Consider the following 25,019-nt stretch of genomic DNA (forward strand, 5'->3'; position numbering starts at 1 on the left):
GAAAGAATACGTTTTTTAAACGTTTTCTTACGGCAGGATTGGGTTTGCGTATGACTCTAATTCATCTGGGTCACTCTGGCTGTCTATGTCTGCTTTCAGAAACTCTTCCTCCACTTCCACATAGGCTATTTTATTCGATGTGTCTGGTCTGAAATACATGCTTGTCCTCGAAATACGGTTCACCGTTGCAATTTCTTTTAATCTGTCTTTGACACAAGCTGGATCAACACCCTCGCTTAACAATGTCGCTACTACCCCTGCCACGATTGGACTGGCCATTGAGGTACCAGACAAAATCAGTGATTTATATATATTCTTGAAATCAACACTTCTTACGTTCGATCCACTTGCAAAAATATCCACGCACCGGCCCCAGTTTGAAAAACCAGAGATTGAATCACCATGATCGTCTATAGCTCCGACCGTTATAGCGTATGGGGAACTTGCTGGACTCATTAAGCATGCATCAATATTTGAATTTCCAGCAGCAACAACAAATACAAGGCCTGTCCGCGTTGCTTGTTCAACTGCACTGTTTAATATTGCATTATGATGTGCACCAAATGATAGATTTGCCACACCCGGTCGGCCGCTTCGCAACCGGTGGTTTACCACAAATTCAATGGCTGCGATAATTGTACTCAAAGTACCCGTCCCAACAGCATTTAATGCTTTGACATCAAAAATTTCCACGTGTTTAGCTACACCGTAGGTTTTTGCCCCTATTAAGCCAGCTACATGTGTTCCATGGCCATTGTTGTCACCCTCTCCCTCATTCGAAAAATCTCTGCCAGTTCTTGCTCTACCTTGAAACTCGGGATGTCCTATGTATATTCCGGAATCAATAACGTAGGCATTCACTTTCTTTCCTGCAAACTCATTGTTATAAATGAAGGGGTACTTTCTAATGGGTAGCATTCTCTTTCTTCTACTCAACCGTGCTAAATGACGAGGTGCAAACATTTGATAGTGTGTATCCAAGGAATAAACAATAATATCTGGAGATATTTCGTCAACTAAAGGACATCTTGATAATCTTTCAAGAACTTGGTCAGTGAACTCTCCAGTGAATCCAGCGAATGACCCTATTTTGAATGATTTGGTGATGGAGTCTTTGACTTGTAGCTCTTCCGGGTAGGATGCATCATACAACATAAACGAATCTAATGACTCCTTTGGTTTAAGACTCACAAGAAATGAATTCTTCTCACATCTGGCGAATAATACTAACAGTGAAAGTAGTATAATGGTACAGCTGGTACATCTCATTGAGAATATCAAATATATGTTGGTTGCAAAAGTAACAGAAAAAGAAATTAAAATTAAAATTCTATGTAACATCTATAACGAGTTCAAAAAATCGCTCTTTGACTCTTGGGGAAGTTTCTCAAGATACTCTTTTACAGCAGCTAAAGCTGCGCCTGAATCGTTACTCAACAACTTCATCAAATCCGCCCTCGTTGCATCGTGTTTCAACTCCTCCAATCTCTTTGTCAATTTACTATGATGCTCCTCAATCCAATTGCTAACCTCTTGATCATCATCATAATTAACTGCAGGCATCCAACTCTTTAAACGGGCCACTTTTTCCAACTTGCTGGAATTCTTGAGCTGCGCTCCGATCATTTTCAACACATATTCCTCATTCAATCTTCTACGTAACCTCCAGAAGAAGAAACGTCTAGCATCTGACCACTTAACTTCTCCCCTAATAACACCCTTTGCCAACATACGACCAGACCTATCATGTAAATCAACAAACTGGACCGAAATTTGAGCATATATTGGCAACAATGCCTTTTCTCTAACTGTCAATTTACGGCTAACCTCTGAATGCTCTTCAGGGGTTAAAGATGGATCATTAATTTTCGATTTTAACTCAGCATACTTCGTGTCTAATCTCTCCATGGTGGCCAATAATTTGTCACGTCTGTATTTGATACTAACCAAACCTTCGGCTTCTAAAACACCACCTCTAGAATCAACATCAGCATACATTTCCATCATCTCTTCATTAATAGTTGGGTCAACAACAACCCAAGAGCCACCTCTCAACTCGCCAAATGGAGGAATATAAGTGAAAATAGGTTGCTTAAAGTCCACCAACGCATCAACAATGAACGACCCATATTTCAAAATCTCATTGTACATATCTCTTTGCCCACCAGAAAATCCTCTCCAGTTAGCCATTATCATCAATGGAAGTTGCTCACCATAGTTGAAATCGTTGATAGCTTGAGCAGTCTTGAAAGCAGAATTTGGATGCCAAACTTGGCCAGCCTCGTGTACAAGGGACTCTGTGGAATTTGGATTAGCAGGGTCTGCAGGAATCAAGTTATCAACAGTTCTTGTTTCCACTCCAATGACACCAATTGGAATACCTCCAAGACGTGCTCTTCCAACAACAACACCTTTAGCCCAGCCTGACAAAGTTTCCTGGAAAGAGTCCTTATCAAACAAACCTGATTCAAAACCGTTATCAGTTTCTTTACCTTCAATCATCCATCTGACATCAAACAGTTCTTGTTTTGGAGGGAAATAGTCCACATCCCTATCCCAAGGGTCCTCTGAGTCCAAAATTGGCACTGGCAAGCCACGTTTAGCTGGGACATACGACAACCATTCCATAATCTTTTCGACACCTTCCAAGTCATCATTAGCAGTCAAATGTGAGACACCATTTCTGTACATAATTTGAGTACCACCTAATTGCAAGTTGGACGAGTAGACCTCTTTACCCAACATTTTGTTAATAGCAGGAGCACCTGTTAAGATAATAGGTTGTCCTTCAACTTGAATGGCCCTTTGTCCTAATCTGACCAAGTATGCACCAATACCAACAGACCTACATGTGACCAAAGTAATAGTGAAAATGTCTTTGTAAGCTTTGGAAGTTGCACCAGCAATCAATCCGGATCCTCTAAGACACTCGACACCCAAACCATCTTCAGCACCAACAATCGCCTTGATGATATAACGTTCTTGTCCTTCCTCCACAGCTCTTTCTGTGACTAGTGTGTTGCCTTTACCATCTTCATCAATGGCATGCTTTGCTTCAGGTGTCAAGTACAAGTACTTGAATCCTTCTTCCGGTTTCCCATCTTTATTCCAAGCAACTTGGAACAATGGAATTAATTCCTCTGCAATTCCGATTCTAGCACCTGAGTTGGCAGAGAGATAAATTCTGGGCACACCCTTTTCTCTTGCAAGTTCAGTACACTTGTTGAAAAAGTTATCCTCTTCAGGGCCAAAAGAACCTATTTTGTGAGTTATATCGTTAGCAACGATGACGAATTGGCGTCCACGTGGGTATTCTGGTGTTTTTGCAGTAACCAAAAAACCTACCATACCAATTTTATTTGAACCTGGGTCTCTTTCCAAAGCAGTTAACCCACCATTTTCATCAGGTATTAATTCCAACGAAGTGAAAACGTCATTTGGAGCTTTTTGACCGTACTTTTTCCATTGGGAAAGAGTTGCTTGACGGAAAAGTTCGGGAAAGTCGTACACATAAGTTGTTCCCATATTGTGAGCCTTGTAACGTTTTGGTTGCAAAGATTCCTTGACCGGATAGGTTGTTGAAATAGGTCTCAAATGCATTGGACCTGGATGGCCAATTGATTTGAATACCCAATCTCCTTTGGCATTCTTCATCTCTAAGTAAAGATCTGATTTGACAACATAACCAGAAACGTTATTAATGATAGCACGAAGTGGGAGAGCGTTACCCTTGGAATCGGCACAGACAATTCTAATCTCGGCACCAGTAATTCTTAACCTCCATAACCTTCTTCCAAACCTCTCCAAAAATGAGCCAAATGCCGCTTCAACTTCAGCTGGTTGGATATTGAAGACATTTGAGAAATTGATAAAGATATGATTCAAGTCTGAATTGGATGTATCAACCACCTCCAAGGTATCCAATATGTCACTCATTAATCTATTCGATTCAGCAATCAAATATTCTGAGATACTGATGTCATCTTTGATTACACCTGTTCTAATAATACCCCTGGTGAAGAATCTCTTATCGGCAGGTGCATTCTTTCCAACTGCTTCATAAACGTGGATGTTCCTATTGTTTGTGAATATAGGTTTTATGTCAAAGTTTGCCAATCTTCCTAACTCCAATTGGAAAGCCAATGCAGGTTCAATATGTCTGATGACCTTATTTTCCAAATAGTCGGGACCAGTGAATGTATAGTATTTTGGATAAGAACCAACTTGATGGGCAAATACAAAAGAAATACGACGAACACTAGCTTTTACCAAATCTTCTTTGTACTCGCCTAAAAGATCCTTGACTCTTTCCAAATATTCCTTTTCATCGGCGTATCCATCGATGTTGTTAATAACAATGTTGAGCACATTAAGTAACTCAGTTTGTTCTTCTCCGGCTTGGAATGTCAAAGCGTCACTTGGTTGAAGCTTTTCTAATGCTGCACTTAACATTTCATCCGCATCATCGAGATGTCTACAAGGGACCAAAACACCAGTTCTTTCCATCTGGTCTGTTTTTGAATCAACAACGAAAGACAAATCGGAAACTGATGCCGAATGTTTCATTGAAGTGTTTTCCTCCTCTGTAGCTGGTTGTTGAATAGCATTGAATCTTGAATTGGCAATACTAGGCAACCTGAATTTCCATTCAATGATCGGTAACTGATCGTGGAAATCGTACTCTATTTTACCTAATTGGTAAGCACGATAAGAACGTCTCACGTACACCTCGGAAGCAGCAATGGCGACCCATTCGTCAGTGTTGACAAAAAATTGCGACAAAACATCGAATACAATATGCTTAGAGTCGACCACTTCTTGAATAATGTCCAAATTTGGTTCTCTATGCTTAGCGTACATTTCACCATATGAAGTTTGCAACACAGATGATCTTAAAATGTGTTCCAATTGGTCGGATCTTTCCTTAATTGATGGCAATGAACATTGAATCAAAATTTCTCTGGCCTTTAATGCAACCTTGGCACAACCACGAGAATCCAACAGCGCCAACTTTTTCAACGAATCTCTGATTGAAGCGGCGACGGAAGAATTGGACTGTAATAATGGTTCATATTCTTGGAGAATGGCTATAATTAAATTATTCTTGGCTGATACTTTTGAATGCGATAAGGAGATGCTGATAACTTTCTTCAAATCGGACTTGTTCTCATCTCTCAATTTCAAGAGCACATCATCCTCTCTGACATTAGTACCAACGAATAAACTTTCAACATTGTAATATTCGTCAATCAAGGATGCAAAGAAGTCATATTCATGCTCCACTAAGCCCTTTTCGTATCTCGTGGCGATAGCAACCAAGGGTGCAACGATATCCTTCAATGCTCCTTCTTCAGAAAGAGCTTTACCGATTTGTTTCAATATTTGACGAGCAGGGAAATCGGCATTTCTAGATTTGGTTCTCTCAATCAAAGACGTCAACGACTCGTCCAACTTGATAGGCAATCTTGAATGCAATGCGGAAATGCATTGCTGCCATTCTGAGTAAGGCAATTCCCTATCTTTCAAGACCTCAACAATCTTTTTCAAAGTCGTATTCATGATGACTTGATTGTCATACCCAGCCAAGATATTTCTCAAAATGGCAGCATAATCGTTAAACTTGTGAGCAGGTTTTGATCCACGAACATTTGGCGCACCCATGTCGGGCAAAGTCCCTTCAAAAGGTTTGGCATGTTTGACTTTGCTTGGATCATCCAAAGCCAAAATAGCAAGCATGTCACCGGCATTGACAGTTGAACCTGGCTGTTTGATCAATTGAACAACACCATTTTCTTGTGCAATCAATGGCATGCACATTTTCATTACTTCGATTTCTGCAAAAGTATCACCAGCATTAACATGGTCGCCACTTTCAACCAAGTATTTAACCAACTTCCCAGGAGATGGAGTTCTTAACTGTGTTGGGTCGTTTTCAACCTCAAGTAAGCATGTTTTTCCATCCACCGATAATCTAGTAGCTGCAGCCTCCTCTTTCCAGTAAACTGCGTGGGATTTACCTCCTAATGCACATAACAACCCTCCATCGGACAACGGACGTGCGCCAACAGTACATCTTGATCCATTGAGGAATAACGTGTATGTGTCGTCGGACGACTTTGTGGCGGTGAATTTGTATCTTTCACCCTCGTAAATGAATTCCACTGGAAAAATCGTCTTTAGCAAATTCTTATGGGGAACTTGTCCACGTTCCAATGACTGTATATATTCTTTTTCCTCCTCTTCAGCTTGAATATGTGCTTTAGTCACAGCACCACAAACAATGGCAACAATACGGTCAGGTCTCTCTGCAGTCAACTTTTTGGTAATCAATTCATCCAACCAACCAGTGGTAATTGTGTTGTCCTCAAAATCTGGAGTCTCTAATAATTTGATCAAATACTCCACTGTGGTTCTAAAGTCACCTCGAATACTCAATTCCTTCAATGCAACAACCATGTGTTTTCTTGACGCTTGACGGTTTTCACCAAAAGCAAAAATATGGCCAAATTGGGAGTCTGAAAACGAGTGGATAGATGATTGATTACTCACAGAAAAGTAACCCCAAACATTGGAGGATGACCTAAAGTTCAATTCATGTAAAGAGCCTCCACTGGGTTTGAATCCCTCACCTGGATCTTCAGAAGTGATACGGCAAGCAGTACAGTGACCTTTTGGAGATGGCCTCCTTTGACTGACAACAGCATTTTCAGTACTAAATTCGAAATCAATCTCGGTGGCAGAATGAGGGTCAGCACCGTAGAGTGTACGAATATCTCTGATCCTGTGCATTGGGATACCCATGGCAATCTGCAATTGAGCTGCTGGTAAATTGACACCGGTAACCATTTCAGTAGTAGGATGTTCAACTTGCAACCTAGGATTTAATTCAAGAAAGTAAAACTTGTCTTCAGCATGGGAGTACAAGTATTCGACTGTACCGGCACTAACATATCCGACCAATTTGCCCAATCTGACTGCTGCCTTTTCCATTTCGGTAAATGTTTCCTTCTTGGCAATAGTAACAGGTGCTTCTTCAATAATCTTTTGATGTCTTCTTTGGACAGAACAATCTCTACCGAACAAGGAAATATTTGTTCCATATTGATCGGCCAATAATTGAACCTCCAAATGTCTGGCGTCACCAGCAAGTTTCATAATAAATATTGGAGACCCCGGGATCTCATTTGCAGCTTGATTATACAATGTGACAAAATTCTCCTCGCTTTCAACCTTTCTAATACCTTTACCACCACCACCTTCAGAGGCTTTAATCATAACTGGGAATCCAATTTGTTTCGCCTTTTCCAATCCATCTTCAGGGCTTGTACAACAACCTTTGGCATAAACATCATCAGTAACAGAAACCAAGTTGGTTTCTGGGTCTACACGGACTTCGTCAACCCCTGTACCGGACCATGGAATACACGGAACATCAGCGTGTTGCGCAACAATGGTAGATGAAATTTTGTCTCCTAAAGATCTCATAGCAGATCCAGGTGGTCCAATAAAAATAATCTTTTTGGGGGATGCTGCCAATCTTTCCGGCAAAAGGGGATTCTCCGATGCATGTCCCCAACCGGCCCATACGGCATGGGCATCAGTGTTTTCAGCAATGTCGACAATCAAATCAACGTTGGCGTGGTTATTGTTGTTTGTTCCTCCTGGTACTTCAACAAACTGGTCTGCCATTCTGATATATTCAGCATTTGCTTCTAAATCCTCGGGGGTTGCCATCACAGTGAACTGTATTGCTCTTTCGTCTCCGAATGTTTCATAAGCCCACTTTCTGACCGATCTTATCTCCTTAACTGCTGCGATACCATTGTTTGCAATTAAAATACGTGTTATGACTGTGTGTCCTTGATGTGATTTGACAAAGTCGGTAACCTTCGATGGTTCAGCTTTGGAAACAGAATTTAACCCGAGAAAATGTGGAGCCAAGTTGTTGTGTAGCAAAGAGTAGTCCAGCATGACGCTTGGAGTTGGTGATTCTGACATAACTCGAAATCGGTTTAAAAATGGTCTGGATTTGCAAAATGCTAGAAGTCTAGTTATGTTAGTACTTTGCCATTTCATATACGGGAAAGAGCTCAAGACGGCGAGTGTCATCGCAAATATGCATTGTTTTTTTTATAGCGCGTGAAACTAAATGTCAACTGAGCAGAAGAATATTGTAGTATCTCTGGTGTCTTGAGAGAACTCTTATGTGGACCTTCGTGGTCTTCCTTTTTGTATCCTTTGTGGTAGCCCTTATGACGACTCGCTGGATTAGGGTTTCCTTAATGAAAGTTCACCCTATTGTATCGCCTATATCCAGATTCAACTGTTTCCCGTGATAAAGCATTACATACCTTTTAATTATTGATGTATTCGTGAATAGTTCGTCCTTTGTAGTGTAATCAACTGTGTAAGATAATCCCTTGGTATGAGCTAGGCAAAGCTAATGGGACTATAGATTAATGTTGTGGTTGAGAATTAGTCCAAAAGCGATTGGATTTAAATAAAGACAGTTTAAGGTCAATGATACTGATTATGGAGGAAACAAGTTGGTTAAATAAACTTCCAAAGATCCTTATTCAGATGATTTTTCAAGTTGAGTTAAATGCTACATAGCTCAACCTTTTGTGTAATGTTGACCTGTTGATATTTTTGATTTTTTGTTGAGAGAATGCATATAAACAAACGTGTTTCTAGATAGATCTTGTAACGGTCTGTTTGGTTAGAAATGTTGGGCACTCAACGAGGGGGGGAGTGACAAGTTACCACTTTTAATACAAGCTCACACTCATCGAGCTTGACTGATTAGTTTCCTGTTTGATCCTCTTAAGGGTTTAATTTTGCCGGCTCTCAGTGTCCTGACTTTTTTTATGCGACTGTCGCGTTCGCCTAACTCCCAACATAAATAAATTTGTTGTATGTTGGGTTCAAAAGTCCGAGCAAAAATTTTACTTAGTAAAATGTTGAGAGCGCGCTCTTATGCACAATTATTGACGTCAGAAAAAGATTAACCCTTTACAAATTCAGTCTACTACCATCGGTTTTTTTTCTAAAAAAGTCTAATATACGCCTCTTAGTTGTCCACTATTCACAATAGTGGCTGAAATTTTGGCAACATGGGTTGAGGTCTAGGATATGTCTCGTCCGGTTTGAATTGATACGTTTCATTTGTAGTTGTATGTAATGGTGGTGGTAAAATGATTTTCGGCTGGATATCGCCATTCAATCCTGGTGTATATGGAGCTTGTTGTGCACTATGCAAAGCTGCAAAATGCTGAATAGGAATGGTTGTCTGTGTTGAAATCTCGAGCTCAATGACGGGATTGGCATTTCGGAAAACCTTTTCCAACTCTTGGTCAGTTTGTATTACCTTATCTTCATAACGAAACTCTAATATAGAATTGGTAATATTGAATGCACTTTTGGCATTTTCCAAGAGCTCGCAAAATCGTGGTGTTGCCGACAAGCCTGATGGGTAAAAGAATTCCAACGATTGATTCAAGAATTTCAAAATGATGCGCTTCTTAGGCCCAGCACTTGCCCTTCTGTCAGCGGAAATGGAGCATTCTTTGATAAATATAGGCGACTGAGATCTCAGTTTTACGTGTTCAACCCGTGAATTCTCATTTTGTATTGTTGACGCCACCTCCGCTAGCTTATTCAAAGATAATGTGTCATCTTGAGATGAAGCAAATGGTACAGAGTTTCTGCTGATCAATGGGTACTCTTTAACAACAGAAACGTAAAGGACTTCTCCCACTGGGTTGATTATCTCATCAAAACCAAAATCTTTGACCAACCCACCCAACAATGTGTACAACGAAATGACTGCAACCTCATCGTTGATTGTATGAGTCGTTAGTGGATCCAATTCGCGGAAGAACTTGGCTAGATAAGTGTCTTGGCATAATTTGTCTCTCAAATAGTCCAATGATTGATGGTTGACATGAGTAAAAGATTTCTCGCAAATGTACCCAATGCAACTCATAATTACCGACCTACCGAGGAACTGTAAGTTGCTCGACCTTAAGTCGTTGGTACTTTCATTGCATGTTTTCGATCTTTCAATTTTGTTTATAATGGTCTTTTTCGCAACCTCCGCCAGCGGCAGGTTAATCTCTTGTGAAGTGAAATTGGACAAAGGAGGTAGTCTAGGTTTTGTCATGTGCTCGATCATATCCACCGCATGGTCGTGAGAGGAAAACTTTTTGGTCCTATTGTAGTTGACATCATACACCTCATCCTCGTGCTGCACTATTTCTGACAAAAACCGATCACTTCCATCATTCGAAGAGGTACTGTTTCGCTTCTGTTTCTTGGTATGGTCGTTTCCTTCTCTCTCTCGCTTGAGATTACGTTTCCTATTTCTTCTAACGGATTGAACTGCAGCTCGTACCAACTTGTCAAAATCATCCGTGTACAGCTCGTCATACTGAAACTCTATTCGCAATGTTTCAGCCACTTTTCTAATTTCCAATTCCTGTTCGCTTGCTTTTCGAGAGCTTAGATCCATTGTGTCTATCAACTCTAGTCTTCGAGCACTAAACCGTTTCCATAGTCTATCATCGAGAAAGTTTAGCTTGTGTCGTATGGAATGAGTCACACCAAGTTTGGAAGACTTGTAAATAGAAGTGCCTTGTGTGGTAACGTCAAGCATCATTCATCGAGGGTCCGTTGTGAAGCGTGTAAAAGAGTTGGTTGTCTGATGAATGACTCTGAATCAACAAAAATTTGAGAGCCACCGAAGAAAATAAAAATTCTATATGCAGGACACATGGAGATAAAAAATGCCGCTTTGACCAAAGCCGACCAATGGCGATATTGAAAGTACATATCAACAAAAGAAGGTAATTAAGAGAAGAAGTGGTATTAAAAGTGGCGCTTGTTATAGTTTCCTTAGGGGAACTCTTTTCATGTCATATAATGTGGATTCACCGAGATTGATTTAGTTGGCAGGTATCTGTACAAGTATTTTATGCAATTTTCTAAAATAACCAAAGACCTGAGCCATGCATTATCTATTGCCTTAGTCGTCAAAACACATCCTAACCTAAAAGAACAGGTAATAGCTCCTAGGAAGAAGTTTACATTATCAAGGTAGTCGGTAGCGCGATTTACCTCACACTACCTCTTATGACTAATCTGGTAACTCGAATTAAGCGCGCTTAATTGATGTCGATATCTTTTTAAAATTAATCTGAAAAAAAGAAAAAATTTTCTCTTTTTTATCATTCTTTCTTCACTATAAAAATGTCTAAAGGAAAGGTTTGTTTGGCATATTCAGGAGGTTTAGACACCTCCGTTATCTTAGCTTGGTTATTAGAACAAGGATATGAAGTAATTGCATTCTTAGCCAACATTGGTCAAGAAGAAGATTTCGAAGCTGCTGAAAAGAAGGCATTGGCTATTGGTGCAACCAAATTCGTCGTTGTTGATGTTCGTAAGGAGTTTGTGGAAAAGGTCTGTTATCCAGCAATTCAAGCCAACGCCGTTTACGAAAATGTATACTTGTTGGGAACTTCATTGGCTAGGCCAGTTATTGCCCAAGCACAAATAAAGGTTGCTGAAGAAAATGGATGTTTTGCTGTCAGTCATGGATGTACTGGTAAGGGTAATGATCAAGTCAGATTTGAATTGAGTTTCTACGCTTTGAAACCAGATGTTGTTGTGATTGCACCATGGAGAGATCCTGAATTTTTCAATAGATTTGCTGGAAGAAAGGACTTGTTAGACTACGCGGCTGCTAAAAGCATTCCGGTTGCACAAACCAAGGCAAAGCCATGGTCTACGGATGAAAATTTGGCACATATTTCCTTTGAGGCAGGTATCTTGGAAGATCCTAACACCACCCCACCAAAAGATATGTGGAAATTAACAGTTGATCCAACCGACGCTCCAAATAAACCAGAAATATTCTCTGTTGTTTTTGAAAAAGGTTTGCCTGTCAAGTTGATTTTGGATGGGCAAAACAAGACCTTCACCGATCCCGTTGAGTTATTTACTGAAGCAAATGCATTAGCCAGAAGGAACGGTGTTGGAAGAATTGATATAGTGGAAAACAGATTTATCGGTATCAAGTCAAGGGGTTGTTATGAGACTCCAGGTTTAACTATTTTGAGATCAACTCATATTGATTTGGAAGGATTGACTATGGATCGTGAAGTCCGAGCCATTAGAGATCAATTTGTAACGCCTACTTGGGCCAAGATATTATACAATGGTATGTACTTTACTCCTGAAGGTGAATACGTCAGATCTATGATCCAACCATCTCAAAACACAGTCAATGGGGTTGTTAGAGCAGCTTGTTACAAAGGATCGTTGACGATCTTGGGCAGATACTCCGACACTGAGAAATTGTATGACGAGACGGAGTCTTCAATGGATGAGTTGACTGGATTTTCTCCAGAAGACACATCTGGATTCATTGCTGTGCAAGCCATCAGAATTAAAAAGTATGGTGAAGCTGCTAGAGAAAAAGGTAATCAATTACAACTTTAAGTATATAGCCTATTGAATGTCGTTACATTGATTGTTCCTTCCATGCTCTTAAAGTTTTTAGAAACTCCCCAGGGTTTATTTGTGTCGGAATGCTTCGCTTGGCCGCTTGATTTGTCTTGCTCAAATCAAAATGTTGGGAAAGATGTTGCAACCAGGCATTTAGTATCTCAGAACCATTTTTATCCTCAATGTCATTATCAAACTCGTCACGATGATTAGCGTAGTAGATTGCACTAAGCCATATAACTTTGTTAAACATTGGGAACCTAAATTTTGTAGGAACTTTAGTCACTCTCTCTATGTCATAAATTTTTAATTGCATAGACATATCCCGCAATGTTAGGTAGTTGCCACCAATCACAATCGAGTCTTGTGGGGTGTGCACACAATGAATCCAACCACTTGGGATAATAAATAGATCGCCTGGTTGTAAAGCGACTTTGAAACCACCAACTGGAAAGAGCTTTTCTTTGTTGCGAAAGATAAAGTGGTCAGGGTACCATATAAAATTTTGGTTTGGCTCCAAGCACCACGAAGTGTATATATCAAGATTAGCTTGAGTTGGTGGAAACAAGAGAAAGGATTTGCATCCTTCTATCACGGTGTAGTATACTGAAGTGCCTCCAAAATCAATATGGAAATCAGTAAACGAGTTCTTCACCGACATTAGACAGTATTTTGTGACTTTACTTCGTTCTTGTTCATCGTTCCACACCTTGTCTACTAGATCCATCTCGCGAACCATTTTAGGTCGTTCAAATTCAGTTCCTAGCCTGGGAGCATCCGATATTTCCAAAGATATCACATTGCGTAGCCTATCACGATGTTCTTCATCTGTTTTGAAATATTCACGCCATTGGTGTAGCTTCCACCCAGGGGTGACTCTTTGTTGTGATATAACATCCATAACCTCAACAGGTCGATCAGACCCACAGCAATCAGTAATGTAATCTATAGTGATTTCTTTTCTAGGCCCTGGGAGCTTCATCCCTACCACATCACAATTGGCATTTGAAATAAGAATTGGTTTTGCGGGGATAGTTAAATCTTCTTGTATTGAGATGTTCTTTTCACCAGTGAATTGCAAAAATCGGGGAAGGTGGAAATGGGACGCTTTGTCTAATGCAAACGAGTCACCTTCATTTAAAGCCACATAGTCGATGGAAATTTTTGATCTCTTTGACTTTCTCTTGTATTTTGAAGGTCCATACTTACGAGCGCATGTACTGCAATGAAATGAAACAAAGTCCCCCAAGTTGTGATCGGAAATTTGCAAGCATTTTGAATGAAACCATTGCTCGCACTTTGAACATTGGATCCACATTACATGGTCGTTTTTTCCTGAACATATGGGACACTCTTCTGACATTATTGGTGGTGTGATGGAAAAATATCGCGAAAATCAAAACTTGATGTACATATAGGTAGAACTCAACATATAAGTGGTTTACAATGATAGTGAAATGCATACACAGGCACCTCCTGTCAGGCCAACAACAGCAAAAGTTTCTCAATGAATACAAAATCCGAACCATGTTGGAACAACCTATATTCCACTATTCCAGGAAACCACTTCCCCAGCTTCTGTTGGGCCAATTGTACAAGCAGTCAGAAAAGCTATCGTCGAGTTTCATTCTACAGAATGCTCGGGAAACTATTGAACATCTACTCATCTACAATGCTAGAAGGTTGCGAGAGTTTAGAAGTCTTCCATATCTTGTTGTTCTTAATCCATCAATTCTGGAGAGCTATGACTCTTATCTCCAGCTGATGAGTGCCTTGCTTAAGGCTAGCTTGTATACACCACACACCCCGGAAGAGAATGCCGAATTTACAGAAACAGTCTTGAGCGAATTTATCGATATACATGCTGATACGTTGCCCAGCTTGTCCAAGGGATTTGGCGAAGTGAGCAATCTTTTGAGTATGAAACAGATTACCCAATTTTTGGATCGCCATTTGAGAGAGAGGATAAGTATGCGACTTATTGCTCATCAGCATATTGAGTTGTCGCGATCAATTGCAGGGGATTATGTCCCAGGTGGGAGATACAACGGGGTGGTTAAGTTGCTACATCTACCCGACGTTATCAGAAAGAATGCCGAGGTAGTGAATGATATCACAATGATGAAGTATGACCAATCTGTGCAGGTGAAAATTGATACCAATTTAGGATACTACTGGAGCCAGGCAGACCCGGTTCCACCGGAGAAAGTTTTGAACTTCCCCTACATTGAATACCACTTGGACTATATATTTATGGAGGTTTTCAAAAATTCTTTTAGGGCGCATATTGAAAACAAGATTTCCGATCCAGTTACAGTCACAATATCAGCATCTCAACAAACACCTAGGTTTATGGAAATTCGCATAAGAGACAAAGGTAAGGGCATCCCCCCAAGGACTTTGAAACACATTTTCGACTACTCATTCACCACATATGAGAGTAACGAAGGAGAGAGTTTTAAAACGTTAAATGTTCCACCTGAACATCTTGGTGGTGGCCACTCAGTTGCAGGTATGGGTTTTGGCTTGCCCATGGCAAAACAATATATCGAGGTGTTTAATGAAGCAGTAGGTGATTCAACGAAGGGGCTGTTGACAGTGCAAACGTATCCTAGGTGGGGAACCGACGTGTATGTGAAAACAGTAGGTCAGTAAGTACAAAGATCAACAAAATCAGAAAAAAAAAAAATTTGTAAACCTCTAGCTCCTCTACACCATGTGTGACTTTTACGTTGTTATCGATACTAGCACTACATGCGACAACTCCAACACTTATGTGACAAAAGACTCTACCGAGTTGATTTCATTGTTTTGGGCAGTATTGGATGTGACGACGTTAGAGGTGAAACATGAGGAAACTGTGTTGGTGCGCCCTATGAATACACCCATCACCCCATTTTGTCAACAAAAGTATAAGCTAACCTGGGAGCATGTTCGTAATGCGGGATCATTTAAAGATGCTATAGGGAAACTAGACCAATACATGCAAGAGAATATCATCTCTAAGGGGAAGGAATTTCTGTTTGTTGCGTATGATATGACGAAATTGAGAGCTCAACTTCCGCGAGAGGCCCGGGATAAGGGTTTTGTGTTACCACCATACTTGCAACACCCACGTTTGTTTGATTTGCCAACCGAATATTCCAAATGGCAAGCCAGTCATCCTGAAACTTTATCATACACAGCTTCATCTCTATCAAACATGGTTACTGCGTTGGAGGTGGGTACTACAGAGGCACCTGAAGTGTATACCAAATTGACTATCCAATTAATGAAAAAGTCTCTCCCGTTGGAAGATCACCCTACAGTTTTCACCAAACCGTATGATTATGGTAAAGATGTCAAAGCGTTTGTTTCTGAACAATCAAAGGTGCTATATTTATCCAATTTACCAAGTGATACTACACAATCAGAGTTGGAGTATTGGTTCACGCAATATGGCGGTCGTCCTGTGGCATATTGGACGTTGAAAAATGAGGCAACAAATAAAGGTGTTGCAGGATTTGTCGTGTTTGGTACTCACGAGGAGGCCACTGAGCTGCTAGCTATGAATGGGAAGGCTTTAAGTGATTGCGTAATCGAAGTCCAGCCATCATCGACACAGGTGCTTGACAAGGCGTCTGACTTGTTGACACCTTTCCCTCCTTCAAAAAATAGGCCGAGACCTGGTGACTGGACGTGCCCTTCGTGTGGGTTTTCCAATTTTCAAAGAAGAACTCATTGTTTCAGGTGTTCTTTTCCAGCTTCCAGTGCTGTGGCAATACAAGAATCTATATATAAAAAGACGGATCTGGTGGAACCCGAGACCAGTAAAGGAAATGACCAAGGCAATGGCAGTGCCAATAATGGCACTCCTTCCAATAGACATTTCAACAATGTTCCCTTCAGAGCCGGCGATTGGAAATGCGAGATGTGCCAGTATCATAATTTTGCCAAAAACTTGTCTTGTTTAAAGTGCGGATCGTCAAAGCCAATCTACACAAATGGACCCATCCACAATGTAAATACTACCGCTGCTGCCATTGCTGCTGCCACCGCCAGTGGTCAGCCGTTGAATTTAAACAACAACTTTGTAAACTTCCATTGATATACTTTTACGCGAGAAAATTGTGTAGAAAAAAATAAACACGTAAGAGTAATCTTCCTTCTTCAACAATGAATAAATACTCGGTTATATTACCTACGTACAACGAGAGAAGAAACTTGCCTATTCTCGTCTACTTGTTGAATAAAATATTCACTGAGAACAAATTGGACTGGGAGGTGGTGATTGTTGACGACAATTCTCCTGATGGTACTCAAGAAATTGCCAAAAAATTGATCGACATCTACGGTGCTGACCATATACAATTACGTCCAAGAGCTGGTAAATTGGGATTAGGTACCGCATATGTTCACGGTTTACAATATGTCACTGGAAACTTTGTAATCATTATGGATGCTGACTTTAGTCATCATCCTGAGGCAATCCCCCAATTCATTGCCAAACAAAAGACTGAGGATTATGATATTGTCACTGGGACTAGGTATGCAGGCGATGGGGGTGTCTATGGCTGGGATTTTAAAAGAAAGTTGATCTCAAGAGGTGCCAATTTCCTTGCCACTGTGGTGCTAAGACCAAACGTTAGTGACTTGACAGGAAGTTTCAGATTGTACAAGACGCCAGTATTGAAAAAGATTATTGATGTTACTCAATCCAAAGGATACGTGTTTCAAATGGAGATGATGGTGAGAGCTAGAAGTTTGGGATTCACTGTTGGCGAAGTCCCAATCAGTTTCGTTGACAGATTATACGGTGAGAGTAAGCTTGGCGGAGATGAAATTGTGCAATACGCCAAAGGCGTGTGGTCTTTGTTCACCAGTGTGTAGAGGAAAAAAAAATAAAAAATATTATCGTAACTCTCTAATGAAAGACACGTATTTGAAACGAGTCCTCGGAGAGGAATGTTTCACCAAAATCCAATCTTCTCGAGTATTGATGGTGGGTGCAGGTGGATTGGGGTGTGAGTTGTTGAAAGATCTTGTTTTATCAGGATATGGAGAGATCCACATAGTTGACTTGGACACCATCACGTTGTCCAATTTGAATCGGCAATTCTTGTTTCGCAAAACGGATATCGACAAATCAAAGTCATTGACAGTTGCCAAAGCGGTGGAATCGTTCAACTACCTTGGTGCTAAACTTGTGCCTCATCATGGTAATATAATGGACACCAAACGGTTTCCATTGGAGTGGTGGCAACAATTCAACTACATTTATAACGCTTTGGACAACCTCGAAGCAAGAAGTTATGTTAATGCGATGTGCTTGTTGTTGAAAACGCCATCGATGGATAGCGGGACTGAAGGTTATCGGGGTCATGTGTTTCCTATTTTGCCATATCAAAGCTCATGCTTTGATTGTCAGACTCATCCTGCGCCAAAGACGTATCCAGTGTGTACAATCAGATCTACACCTTCTCTACCTGTCCATTGTATCACATGGGCAAAAGAGTTTTTGTTTAAGCAGTTGTTTGATGAACAAGAGAGTGGACTCAATGATTCTGGGGCCATTGCCAAAGACACTGATAATGATGCCGAGATTGAAACATTGTTACAAGAGGCAAACGAGTTGGCCGAATTGCGGGCAAAGATTAAACACAGTGACACCTTTTTTAAAGAGTTGGTCAACAAGATCTACGATGTGGATATTGAACGGTTGTTGAAAATTGATACATTATGGCAGTCGAGAAGACAACCAACACCATTCAAGTTAGAAGAGTATGAGATAGCTGAAGTTGATCTCCTGGACACAAAAGTTTGGTCTATTGCTGAAAACTTGTACGCTTTATACGTGTCAAGTGCGAACATTCAACGCCGGTTGAAGGACGAAGGATTTATCTCTTTTGATAAAGATGATGATGATGCCATGACGTTCGTTGCTGCTGCATCCAACTTGCGATCATTTGTATTTCACATTGAAACCAAATCAAAGTTCGACATCAAGGAGATTGCAGGGAATATCATACCAGCTATTGCCACCACCAACGCGTTAATTTCAGGTTTTGCCAGTGCAATTGGCACTCAGTATTTTCAAGGCGACGCTTCAGCACATTTATTACATACATCGCAAGCACCCAAGTATGCAATTGTATCGGCATCAATTGGCCCACCCAATCCATGTTGTCCCAGTTGCTCCGCATATCGTGAAGTGTTACATGTGAACAAACACGATCTCGACTCTTTGACATTACAATGGCTTGTTGACCAGCTAGCTCCTCTCTACAACTCAGAAATTTCCATTCAAGTTGGTCAATCGAGATTGATTTATGATATTGATTTTGATGACTATGTTCTGGTGAAGCTAAGTCAAGTTCCTGGTTTAAGCGAGGGTATTCTCGTACAAGATGACTCCAACCGTCTACAGAATCTCATTTTGTATTTGGTGGTTGGCGACGAAACTCGCTTCCCAAAAATTGCTTTAAAAGAGAAGCCAGTTGTGGAAAAGAGTGAGTCCGATGACAGTGATGACGGTATTGCGTTGATGGAAGGGGGAGCGATAAAAGAAGACGTTTCCTCTGACTCTTCCGATGTGGAGATAATTGAACCACTGGCAAAGAGGCAGCATCACGACAACACTGGTAGATAATGAGAAAACTTGTTGTAGTAAAGGGACTCGGCATAATGTGTAATTGTAATATAAAGCCATTGTGGGATTTTGTGGAATTATGATGTCGCAAACAATCTGTACGCGACGTCATCAAAATTGTAAACATCCTCCTCGACAACACAATTTTTTTTTTTGCTTCATTTGCCAACCTCACTTGCTGAAGTATAAGTAAAAATAATTACTTATCACCTAGATATAATTGTATTTACCTAAGGTGACATACAAGAAATAAGTATGTTAAATCAGTGTCGTATCTGAGACAACTTCAAAAACCCTACTAACCTCAATACAGTTTAACAAACAAAACCAAGTTTCAATTTTTACCTACTAGACATCACCAATTCATAACAATCTAAAACATGTCCTGGGACGCATACACTAACAATTTGGTTTCTACAGGAAAGTTAGACAAGGCTGCACTTTACTCAAGAGCTGGTGATTCCTTATGGGCACAATCAGGCGGGTTCCAATTGCAACCAAATGAGATCTCAGAAATTGCCCACGGTTTCGACAACGCTACGAACTTACAGAGTCACGGCTTGCATGCACAAGGACAGAAATACTTTTTGTTGCGTAATGATGAGAGATCAATTTACGGTAAGCACGAAGCGGAGGGATTGATTTGTGTCAGGACTAAACAGGCAATCTTGGTTGCACATTATCCATCTGGTGTGCAACCCGGAGAAGCGACTACAATTGTAGAGAAATTAGCCGATTACTTAATTGGAGTCGGTTACTAAGTAGATAAATAAATGTCTTTTTTATCTTTTATACTGCTGTTGTCAAAATCTCTTGCGTATTATAGAGTGCTGCGCTAACTTCAGAAGAAGCTGGTAAACCAAGAAATAGAAACTTTAAACACCGATGCCAATTCGGAATTCTATCGCTGGAGAAGGGTTGTTTCAACCTCCGTTATTAGTCCAGCAATGTTATCATCCTTTGCTCTCATAAGAGCTCAGCTCCACAGATGCTGCACTGTAGTCTCAGTCATTCGGTTCAATATCAACAATGGCCCGAGTGGTGGTGATTGTTGATGATGATGTCATGTGGACCCCATCGATATATTATCTGATTTGTGACGTCTCCTAATTCACAGAAAGAAAAAATAAAAAAAGGGTTGCAAGTAAAAGTTCGCATAATTGATAATACTATGCAGAGAGATTACGGCAGTTCCATGCTTTCAAAGAAGATTACCTCCAAACACTTAACAATATTGTACCTCCCTGTATACACAACCCTTACTTTCTCGCACTAGAGGCAGGTCCCATTATAATTGTTAAAATCAGAAAACCTCGGCCCTAGGGGCATTCAGACCGTTGTGCTTTCTGCATCCCCGTGACAGTATTGTATTATGGCCCTATAGTTGATTTAACATTTTGCTTCTCTCTTAAGTGCGTTCATATGGACGACATTCAAACCATTATCCAATATCACCACACATTTGTGACATCTTAACCGCAATATCTGAAGTACGATTCTTTTGGGCTCGCACGTTTGGTTGAAAACGGTGCTTCACTATCCTAAGTACCGCCACCCTCAACTGCGTGTTTCCACTTCTTACGTTTAGACTACAAAATCGCAACTGCAGTGCCAACTGTGTTTTCTCTATTCTCACCCCTTGTTATTATACACAACATGATCGTTTTTGGTTTCTTTAGGTACTACCAGGTGCTTTCTCAATAACCTTCCGTCTCGATGCACCGGTATGTACACGGGTTTGTAGGTTCCTGCTTTTACGACATATATCAAACGTTCACAATTTCATCTATTGAAGCTCTATTTGTAGAGAGGCATTGAAGGAGCGTTTGCATAGCTCACCGTATTTTCTCACTGCTGGTTTAACTGGCGTCTTTCCTCTCATTCCACCAATCTCTCTCCCCCCTCGAGTCTCATCAGCTTATCCCTTCTAAGACACACTACCAACAATACAACATTGAATGCTCCTAAGATAAAAAAGGGTCCCAAGATCCACACATCTGCTATTAACCCACCCACTAGTGTAATAATCATGATACCCAAGCCTCCGGCAAAGCTATAAAGGCCGCTTAGTGAGCCCATTATTTGATGGGCTTCTTCTATACCACTCAAGATACTCATACTGCTAATAATCAACCCAATTTGTGACAAACCAATTATACTCACGTTTACAAAACACCAAACAGTCTTGGGATTATAATTTGTCTTGGTGGTAACCAAACTCAACCCAAAGTTTCCCACAACACCAAGCAATCCCGCAAATGTAAGAGTACGAAACTTGCCGACTCTGCATGAATCACCTAAATACCCCCAAAAAGGCGCAGAAACAAGTGCAACTGTTTGTGCCACACCTGTCAATATTGCTGAAAAGATGTAGCCATCATAACAAGTCAATTTACCAGCCCAGTTGTCTTTTGACTTGCACTCGCCAATATTGTAGTACCAGTTGTAAACCACCAAAGGGATGTAGAGAGTGGTGGCAACAGTGGTCGATCTCGCCACAAATGCTCCAACAAAAGCTAACTGTGCTTCCTTGCTGCTTTTAGCAAAGTTTATTCCTTCTTTGAGAAACTGGCGTGATTCGCGTGCTTGCTCTTGGGGTTTATATAGGAATGCAAAAAGTATTGCAAAGGATACCAAAGCAAATACCATAACCACAATGTAGGAACTTTTAAGACCTGATTTCAAGTCCGACAATTCAGCAAACTTCACGGGCAATGTGACTAATGTGGAGACTGAAAAGATTGCCCCTAGACCTGTTGCAACCCCCATCACTGCAGCAAGCTTACCATTCCTGCGAGGTGTCACCCCCTCTTCTAGGTGCCCATGTTGTGCCCCCCACAACTTTGCAAATTCAAAATTGGACATTGAAAGCTGGTTCAACATCACCGTCACCATACTCATGCACCCAGTCACCCCGAAAGCAAACACTCCCCTAAGAATAAACATCATAGGAATCAAATTACGATTCAATGCATACCCAAGCAAGGCCAATGCAATAACAACGAAACTGAAACTTTGGATTACCCTCGCACCAGCAAATCCCAGTGAAGACAACTGATCGTTAAGGGATCCGAGTAGTGGAGCCGTAGACATTGACACAATTTCATCAAAAAACCCCAAGCCACCAACTATGTGACCAATTTTAGAGTCTTTGGAACTTCCTGGTTTAGGCTCAATTCCAATAACCTCTTTGATATAGAACGGTTGTGTGGACGTGAGGAAAACAACGATAGCTATGCAAGCAAAGCCAGCATAGTTGAATGCAGCGTAGTTCACTACTGTATAGTTTGGCAGGTCCATAGTGCTAAAAGAAGAGTGATAGATCCGAGATCGGGGTGCTGCCAAAAACGACTTTGTTGTCGCATTTTTCTTGCGCGACATTGAATATATCGAAGAACTTGACATTTGAAAATTTTTTAGCATCAGTAGGAGCACCAAAGCCAGATGTTCAAATCCCTAAGTAGGTGCTTTAGTACCACATCACAGCTCTTCAAACAATCGGGGGCATCCAAAGTTGAAAAACATCTAGACTATCTCAAACATTATTACAATCCTGAATTATTGGAGAGTATCAAACTCACCGAGTCAGTAGTGGATCCAAAAGATTACTTGAACTTGCAATTACAAGGCCATGAAGGTAAATCAAAAATAGCTCCAAAGTCAACGTTTGACTATTCAACAACGGATCCTGAATGGAATGAGCCTATTTTATACCCAAACCAGGGTCTAGGTCGTACACCATATCCCAGAATCCCGCAAGTACATTCGCCAGATCGTGGTGATTTGAAAATACGTTTCAGCAATGCTCCAAGGGCACCAAATGACTCACCACAATCAAGTACGGCTGTGAAAAATACAAGTCAAATTGCCAGAGAATTGAGTCAACTTACTGGACTTGATGAAAAATACATACGAAATTTGTACATCAGACCATTGGTGATGAAGCGTGTGTCTTTGAAAACTGCAAAGGGTAACATTGCCAACTTCTTTGTCATGTCTGTGGCGGGAGACAAAAACGGGATGTTGGGTATTGGTATCGGAAAATCGAGGGACGGAATTCGTACAGCTGCGACCAAAGCACATTGGAATGCAGTGAAAAATTTGACCCCTATAAAAAGATATGATAATAGAACCATTCTTGGTTCCTTTGAACTCAAATATCATGCTACAAAGTTGAAGTTCAAGTCGGCTCCAATTGGGTTTGGATTGAGATGTAATAGAAATATTTTCGAAATCTGCCAAGCTGCCGGTATTAAAGACCTTAGAGGAAAAGTGCACAAGTCTAGAAACCCAGTGTTGGTTGCACAGGGGTTTTTCAAAGCCTTGACTCAGCAAAAGTCAATTGAGGAGTTGGCATTGAACAGGGGGAAGAAGGTTATTGAATTGAGAAAGGTGTATTACTCTTAAAATGTAAATAGTACTCGCGTATAACAAAATTTCAAATTTTTTTTAGTATCAAAGTAGAAATCATCACCACCACTTTCATATCATCATGGTCGTCGATACAACATACTATGACCTTCTAAGCATTGAAACTACAGCAACGTCGCTTGATATCAAAAAGGCTTATAGAAAAGCGGCTATCAGATTGCATCCAGACAAAAACCCAGATGACCCAGATGCCGCTGCAAAATTTCAAGAGGTGGGACAAGCTTACCAGGTGTTGAGCGATGAGCAGTTGCGTCGCAAATATGACAAGTATGGAATACAGGAGTCTATACCTCTGGAGGGATTTGAGGACCCAGCTGAATTCTTTTCGATGATTTTTGGTGGCGAAGCGTTTAAAGACTGGATTGGAGAATTAACATTGCTACTGGAGTTGTCAAAGACTGCAGAATTATCTGAAACGGAGAAAAAGGGTGAAAAGGACAGTAAGGGAGAAGATTTGGAAAGTGAAGCAACACCCTCTGGTGAACAGAAGAAATTGTCACATGCTGCTCATGAGGAATCTCTGAGTACCGAAGACGAAGAAAAGCGTAAGAAAGAAGAGTTGGAAAAGTTTGAGGAGGAATGTCGGGTTAAAAAATTAGAGACAAGAGCAGAACTTGCCAAAAAGCTTGTCGATAAGTTGTCGTTACTTACTGAGACGGATATGAAAGATGATGTTATTGAATCGTTCAAAGCAAAAATGATCTATGAAGCTGAGTCACTAAAGATGGAAAGTTTTGGGTTAGAAATATTACATACAATGGGCCACGTATACAAAAGCAAGGCAAAGATATTTTTGAAAAGTCAAACATTTTTTGGCTGGGGAGGATTATGGCTGTCTATAAAGGAGAAAGGTGGTGTGGTAAAAGACACGTTTAGGACAGTATCAGCGGCATTGGATGCACAGAGAACTATGGAAGAGTATGCCCAGATGCAACAAGATAATGAATACCATGCACAAAAGGAAAAGGAGGAGGAAGAAGCGAAGCATAAAGCTGAGCAGGAAATGGAAAAGCTTGAAGAGGAATTGGAAGAGGTACAGAGACAGAAAGAAGAGGAACCAAAAGATGGTGAGTCGGCTGCTGCTGATGGAAAGAAGAAAGCGCAGGTTGAACCCCCAAGTCACACTCCTGAGGAATTGGCGGAAATGGAAAAATACTTACTAGCCAAAGTTCTTGCTGCTGCTTGGAATGGTTCAAAGTTTGAAATACAGGGCACCTTGAGAGCCGTATGTGATGCAGTTTTGGAAGATGAGGGTCTAATGCTCACTGAAAGAATAAATAGAGCTAAAGCTTTGAAATTGATGGGTGAAGTGTTTTGTACAGTTACAAGGACAGAGCAAGAAGACGAAGAGGCTCGAGTGTTTGAAGAGCTTGTTGCAGAAGCAGGTAAAAAGAGAGAGAAGAAGAAGAAGAAACCAAAGGACGTATAGGGTTTAAGGAACTGTATTAAGTGTAGT

The 25,019-nt window shown here is 40.7% G+C and overlaps 13 protein-coding genes across 13 annotated transcripts; 8 read left to right on the forward strand and 5 right to left on the reverse strand. All coding sequences in view use genetic code 12, as the record gives it.

Annotated features, from left to right (window-relative positions):
* Nucleotides 1–27: 27 nt before the first annotated feature.
* Nucleotides 28–1,269, reverse strand: CORT_0A04080 (protease; the record flags this gene model as incomplete). The annotated part of the gene is made up of 1 exon (XM_003866188.1): nucleotides 28–1,269. One exon carries the CDS (start codon nucleotides 1,267–1,269, stop codon nucleotides 28–30), a length of 1,242 nt encoding a protein of 413 aa, XP_003866236.1.
* A 72-nt stretch (nucleotides 1,270–1,341) lies between these two features.
* CORT_0A04090 (Acc1 acetyl-coenzyme-A carboxylase) lies at nucleotides 1,342–7,998 on the reverse strand (the record flags this gene model as incomplete). Its single annotated transcript, XM_003866189.1, has 1 exon — nucleotides 1,342–7,998. The coding sequence occupies one exon, from the start codon at nucleotides 7,996–7,998 to the stop codon at nucleotides 1,342–1,344; it is 6,657 nt and encodes a 2,218-aa protein (XP_003866237.1).
* A 1,087-nt stretch (nucleotides 7,999–9,085) lies between these two features.
* CORT_0A04100 (transcriptional activator) lies at nucleotides 9,086–10,657 on the reverse strand (the record flags this gene model as incomplete). The annotated part of the gene is made up of 1 exon (XM_003866190.1): nucleotides 9,086–10,657. The coding sequence occupies one exon, from the start codon at nucleotides 10,655–10,657 to the stop codon at nucleotides 9,086–9,088; it is 1,572 nt and encodes a 523-aa protein (XP_003866238.1).
* Nucleotides 10,658–11,247: 590 nt separating this feature from the next.
* On the forward strand, nucleotides 11,248–12,498 carry CORT_0A04110 (Arg1 argininosuccinate synthase; the record flags this gene model as incomplete). Its single annotated transcript, XM_003866191.1, has 1 exon — nucleotides 11,248–12,498. The coding sequence occupies one exon, from the start codon at nucleotides 11,248–11,250 to the stop codon at nucleotides 12,496–12,498; it is 1,251 nt and encodes a 416-aa protein (XP_003866239.1).
* Nucleotides 12,499–12,520: 22 nt separating this feature from the next.
* Nucleotides 12,521–13,867, reverse strand: CORT_0A04120 (Jhd1 protein; the record flags this gene model as incomplete). The annotated part of the gene is made up of 1 exon (XM_003866192.1): nucleotides 12,521–13,867. The coding sequence occupies one exon, from the start codon at nucleotides 13,865–13,867 to the stop codon at nucleotides 12,521–12,523; it is 1,347 nt and encodes a 448-aa protein (XP_003866240.1).
* Nucleotides 13,868–13,950: 83 nt separating this feature from the next.
* CORT_0A04130 (hypothetical protein) lies at nucleotides 13,951–15,159 on the forward strand (the record flags this gene model as incomplete). The annotated part of the gene is made up of 1 exon (XM_003866193.1): nucleotides 13,951–15,159. The coding sequence occupies one exon, from the start codon at nucleotides 13,951–13,953 to the stop codon at nucleotides 15,157–15,159; it is 1,209 nt and encodes a 402-aa protein (XP_003866241.1).
* Nucleotides 15,160–15,220: 61 nt separating this feature from the next.
* On the forward strand, nucleotides 15,221–16,591 carry CORT_0A04140 (Nrp1 protein; the record flags this gene model as incomplete). The annotated part of the gene is made up of 1 exon (XM_003866194.1): nucleotides 15,221–16,591. One exon carries the CDS (start codon nucleotides 15,221–15,223, stop codon nucleotides 16,589–16,591), a length of 1,371 nt encoding a protein of 456 aa, XP_003866242.1.
* Nucleotides 16,592–16,659: 68 nt separating this feature from the next.
* CORT_0A04150 (Dpm1 dolichol phosphate mannose synthase) lies at nucleotides 16,660–17,373 on the forward strand (the record flags this gene model as incomplete). Its single annotated transcript, XM_003866195.1, has 1 exon — nucleotides 16,660–17,373. One exon carries the CDS (start codon nucleotides 16,660–16,662, stop codon nucleotides 17,371–17,373), a length of 714 nt encoding a protein of 237 aa, XP_003866243.1.
* CORT_0A04160 (Uba2 protein) lies at nucleotides 17,321–19,132 on the forward strand (the record flags this gene model as incomplete). The annotated part of the gene is made up of 1 exon (XM_003866196.1): nucleotides 17,321–19,132. One exon carries the CDS (start codon nucleotides 17,321–17,323, stop codon nucleotides 19,130–19,132), a length of 1,812 nt encoding a protein of 603 aa, XP_003866244.1.
* A 380-nt stretch (nucleotides 19,133–19,512) lies between these two features.
* CORT_0A04170 (Pfy1 profilin) lies at nucleotides 19,513–19,893 on the forward strand (the record flags this gene model as incomplete). Its single annotated transcript, XM_003866197.1, has 1 exon — nucleotides 19,513–19,893. One exon carries the CDS (start codon nucleotides 19,513–19,515, stop codon nucleotides 19,891–19,893), a length of 381 nt encoding a protein of 126 aa, XP_003866245.1.
* A 1,117-nt stretch (nucleotides 19,894–21,010) lies between these two features.
* On the reverse strand, nucleotides 21,011–22,555 carry CORT_0A04180 (hypothetical protein; the record flags this gene model as incomplete). The annotated part of the gene is made up of 1 exon (XM_003866198.1): nucleotides 21,011–22,555. The coding sequence occupies one exon, from the start codon at nucleotides 22,553–22,555 to the stop codon at nucleotides 21,011–21,013; it is 1,545 nt and encodes a 514-aa protein (XP_003866246.1).
* A 21-nt stretch (nucleotides 22,556–22,576) lies between these two features.
* Nucleotides 22,577–23,539, forward strand: CORT_0A04190 (Mrps5 protein; the record flags this gene model as incomplete). Its single annotated transcript, XM_003866199.1, has 1 exon — nucleotides 22,577–23,539. The coding sequence occupies one exon, from the start codon at nucleotides 22,577–22,579 to the stop codon at nucleotides 23,537–23,539; it is 963 nt and encodes a 320-aa protein (XP_003866247.1).
* Nucleotides 23,540–23,624: 85 nt separating this feature from the next.
* CORT_0A04200 (Djp1 protein) lies at nucleotides 23,625–24,992 on the forward strand (the record flags this gene model as incomplete). Its single annotated transcript, XM_003866200.1, has 1 exon — nucleotides 23,625–24,992. The coding sequence occupies one exon, from the start codon at nucleotides 23,625–23,627 to the stop codon at nucleotides 24,990–24,992; it is 1,368 nt and encodes a 455-aa protein (XP_003866248.1).
* Nucleotides 24,993–25,019: the final 27 nt, after the last annotated feature.

This window comes from Candida orthopsilosis (genome assembly GCF_000315875.1).
Source record: "Candida orthopsilosis Co 90-125, chromosome 1 draft sequence".
In the NCBI taxonomy this organism is placed as follows: domain Eukaryota; kingdom Fungi; phylum Ascomycota; class Pichiomycetes; order Serinales; family Debaryomycetaceae; genus Lodderomyces; species Lodderomyces orthopsilosis.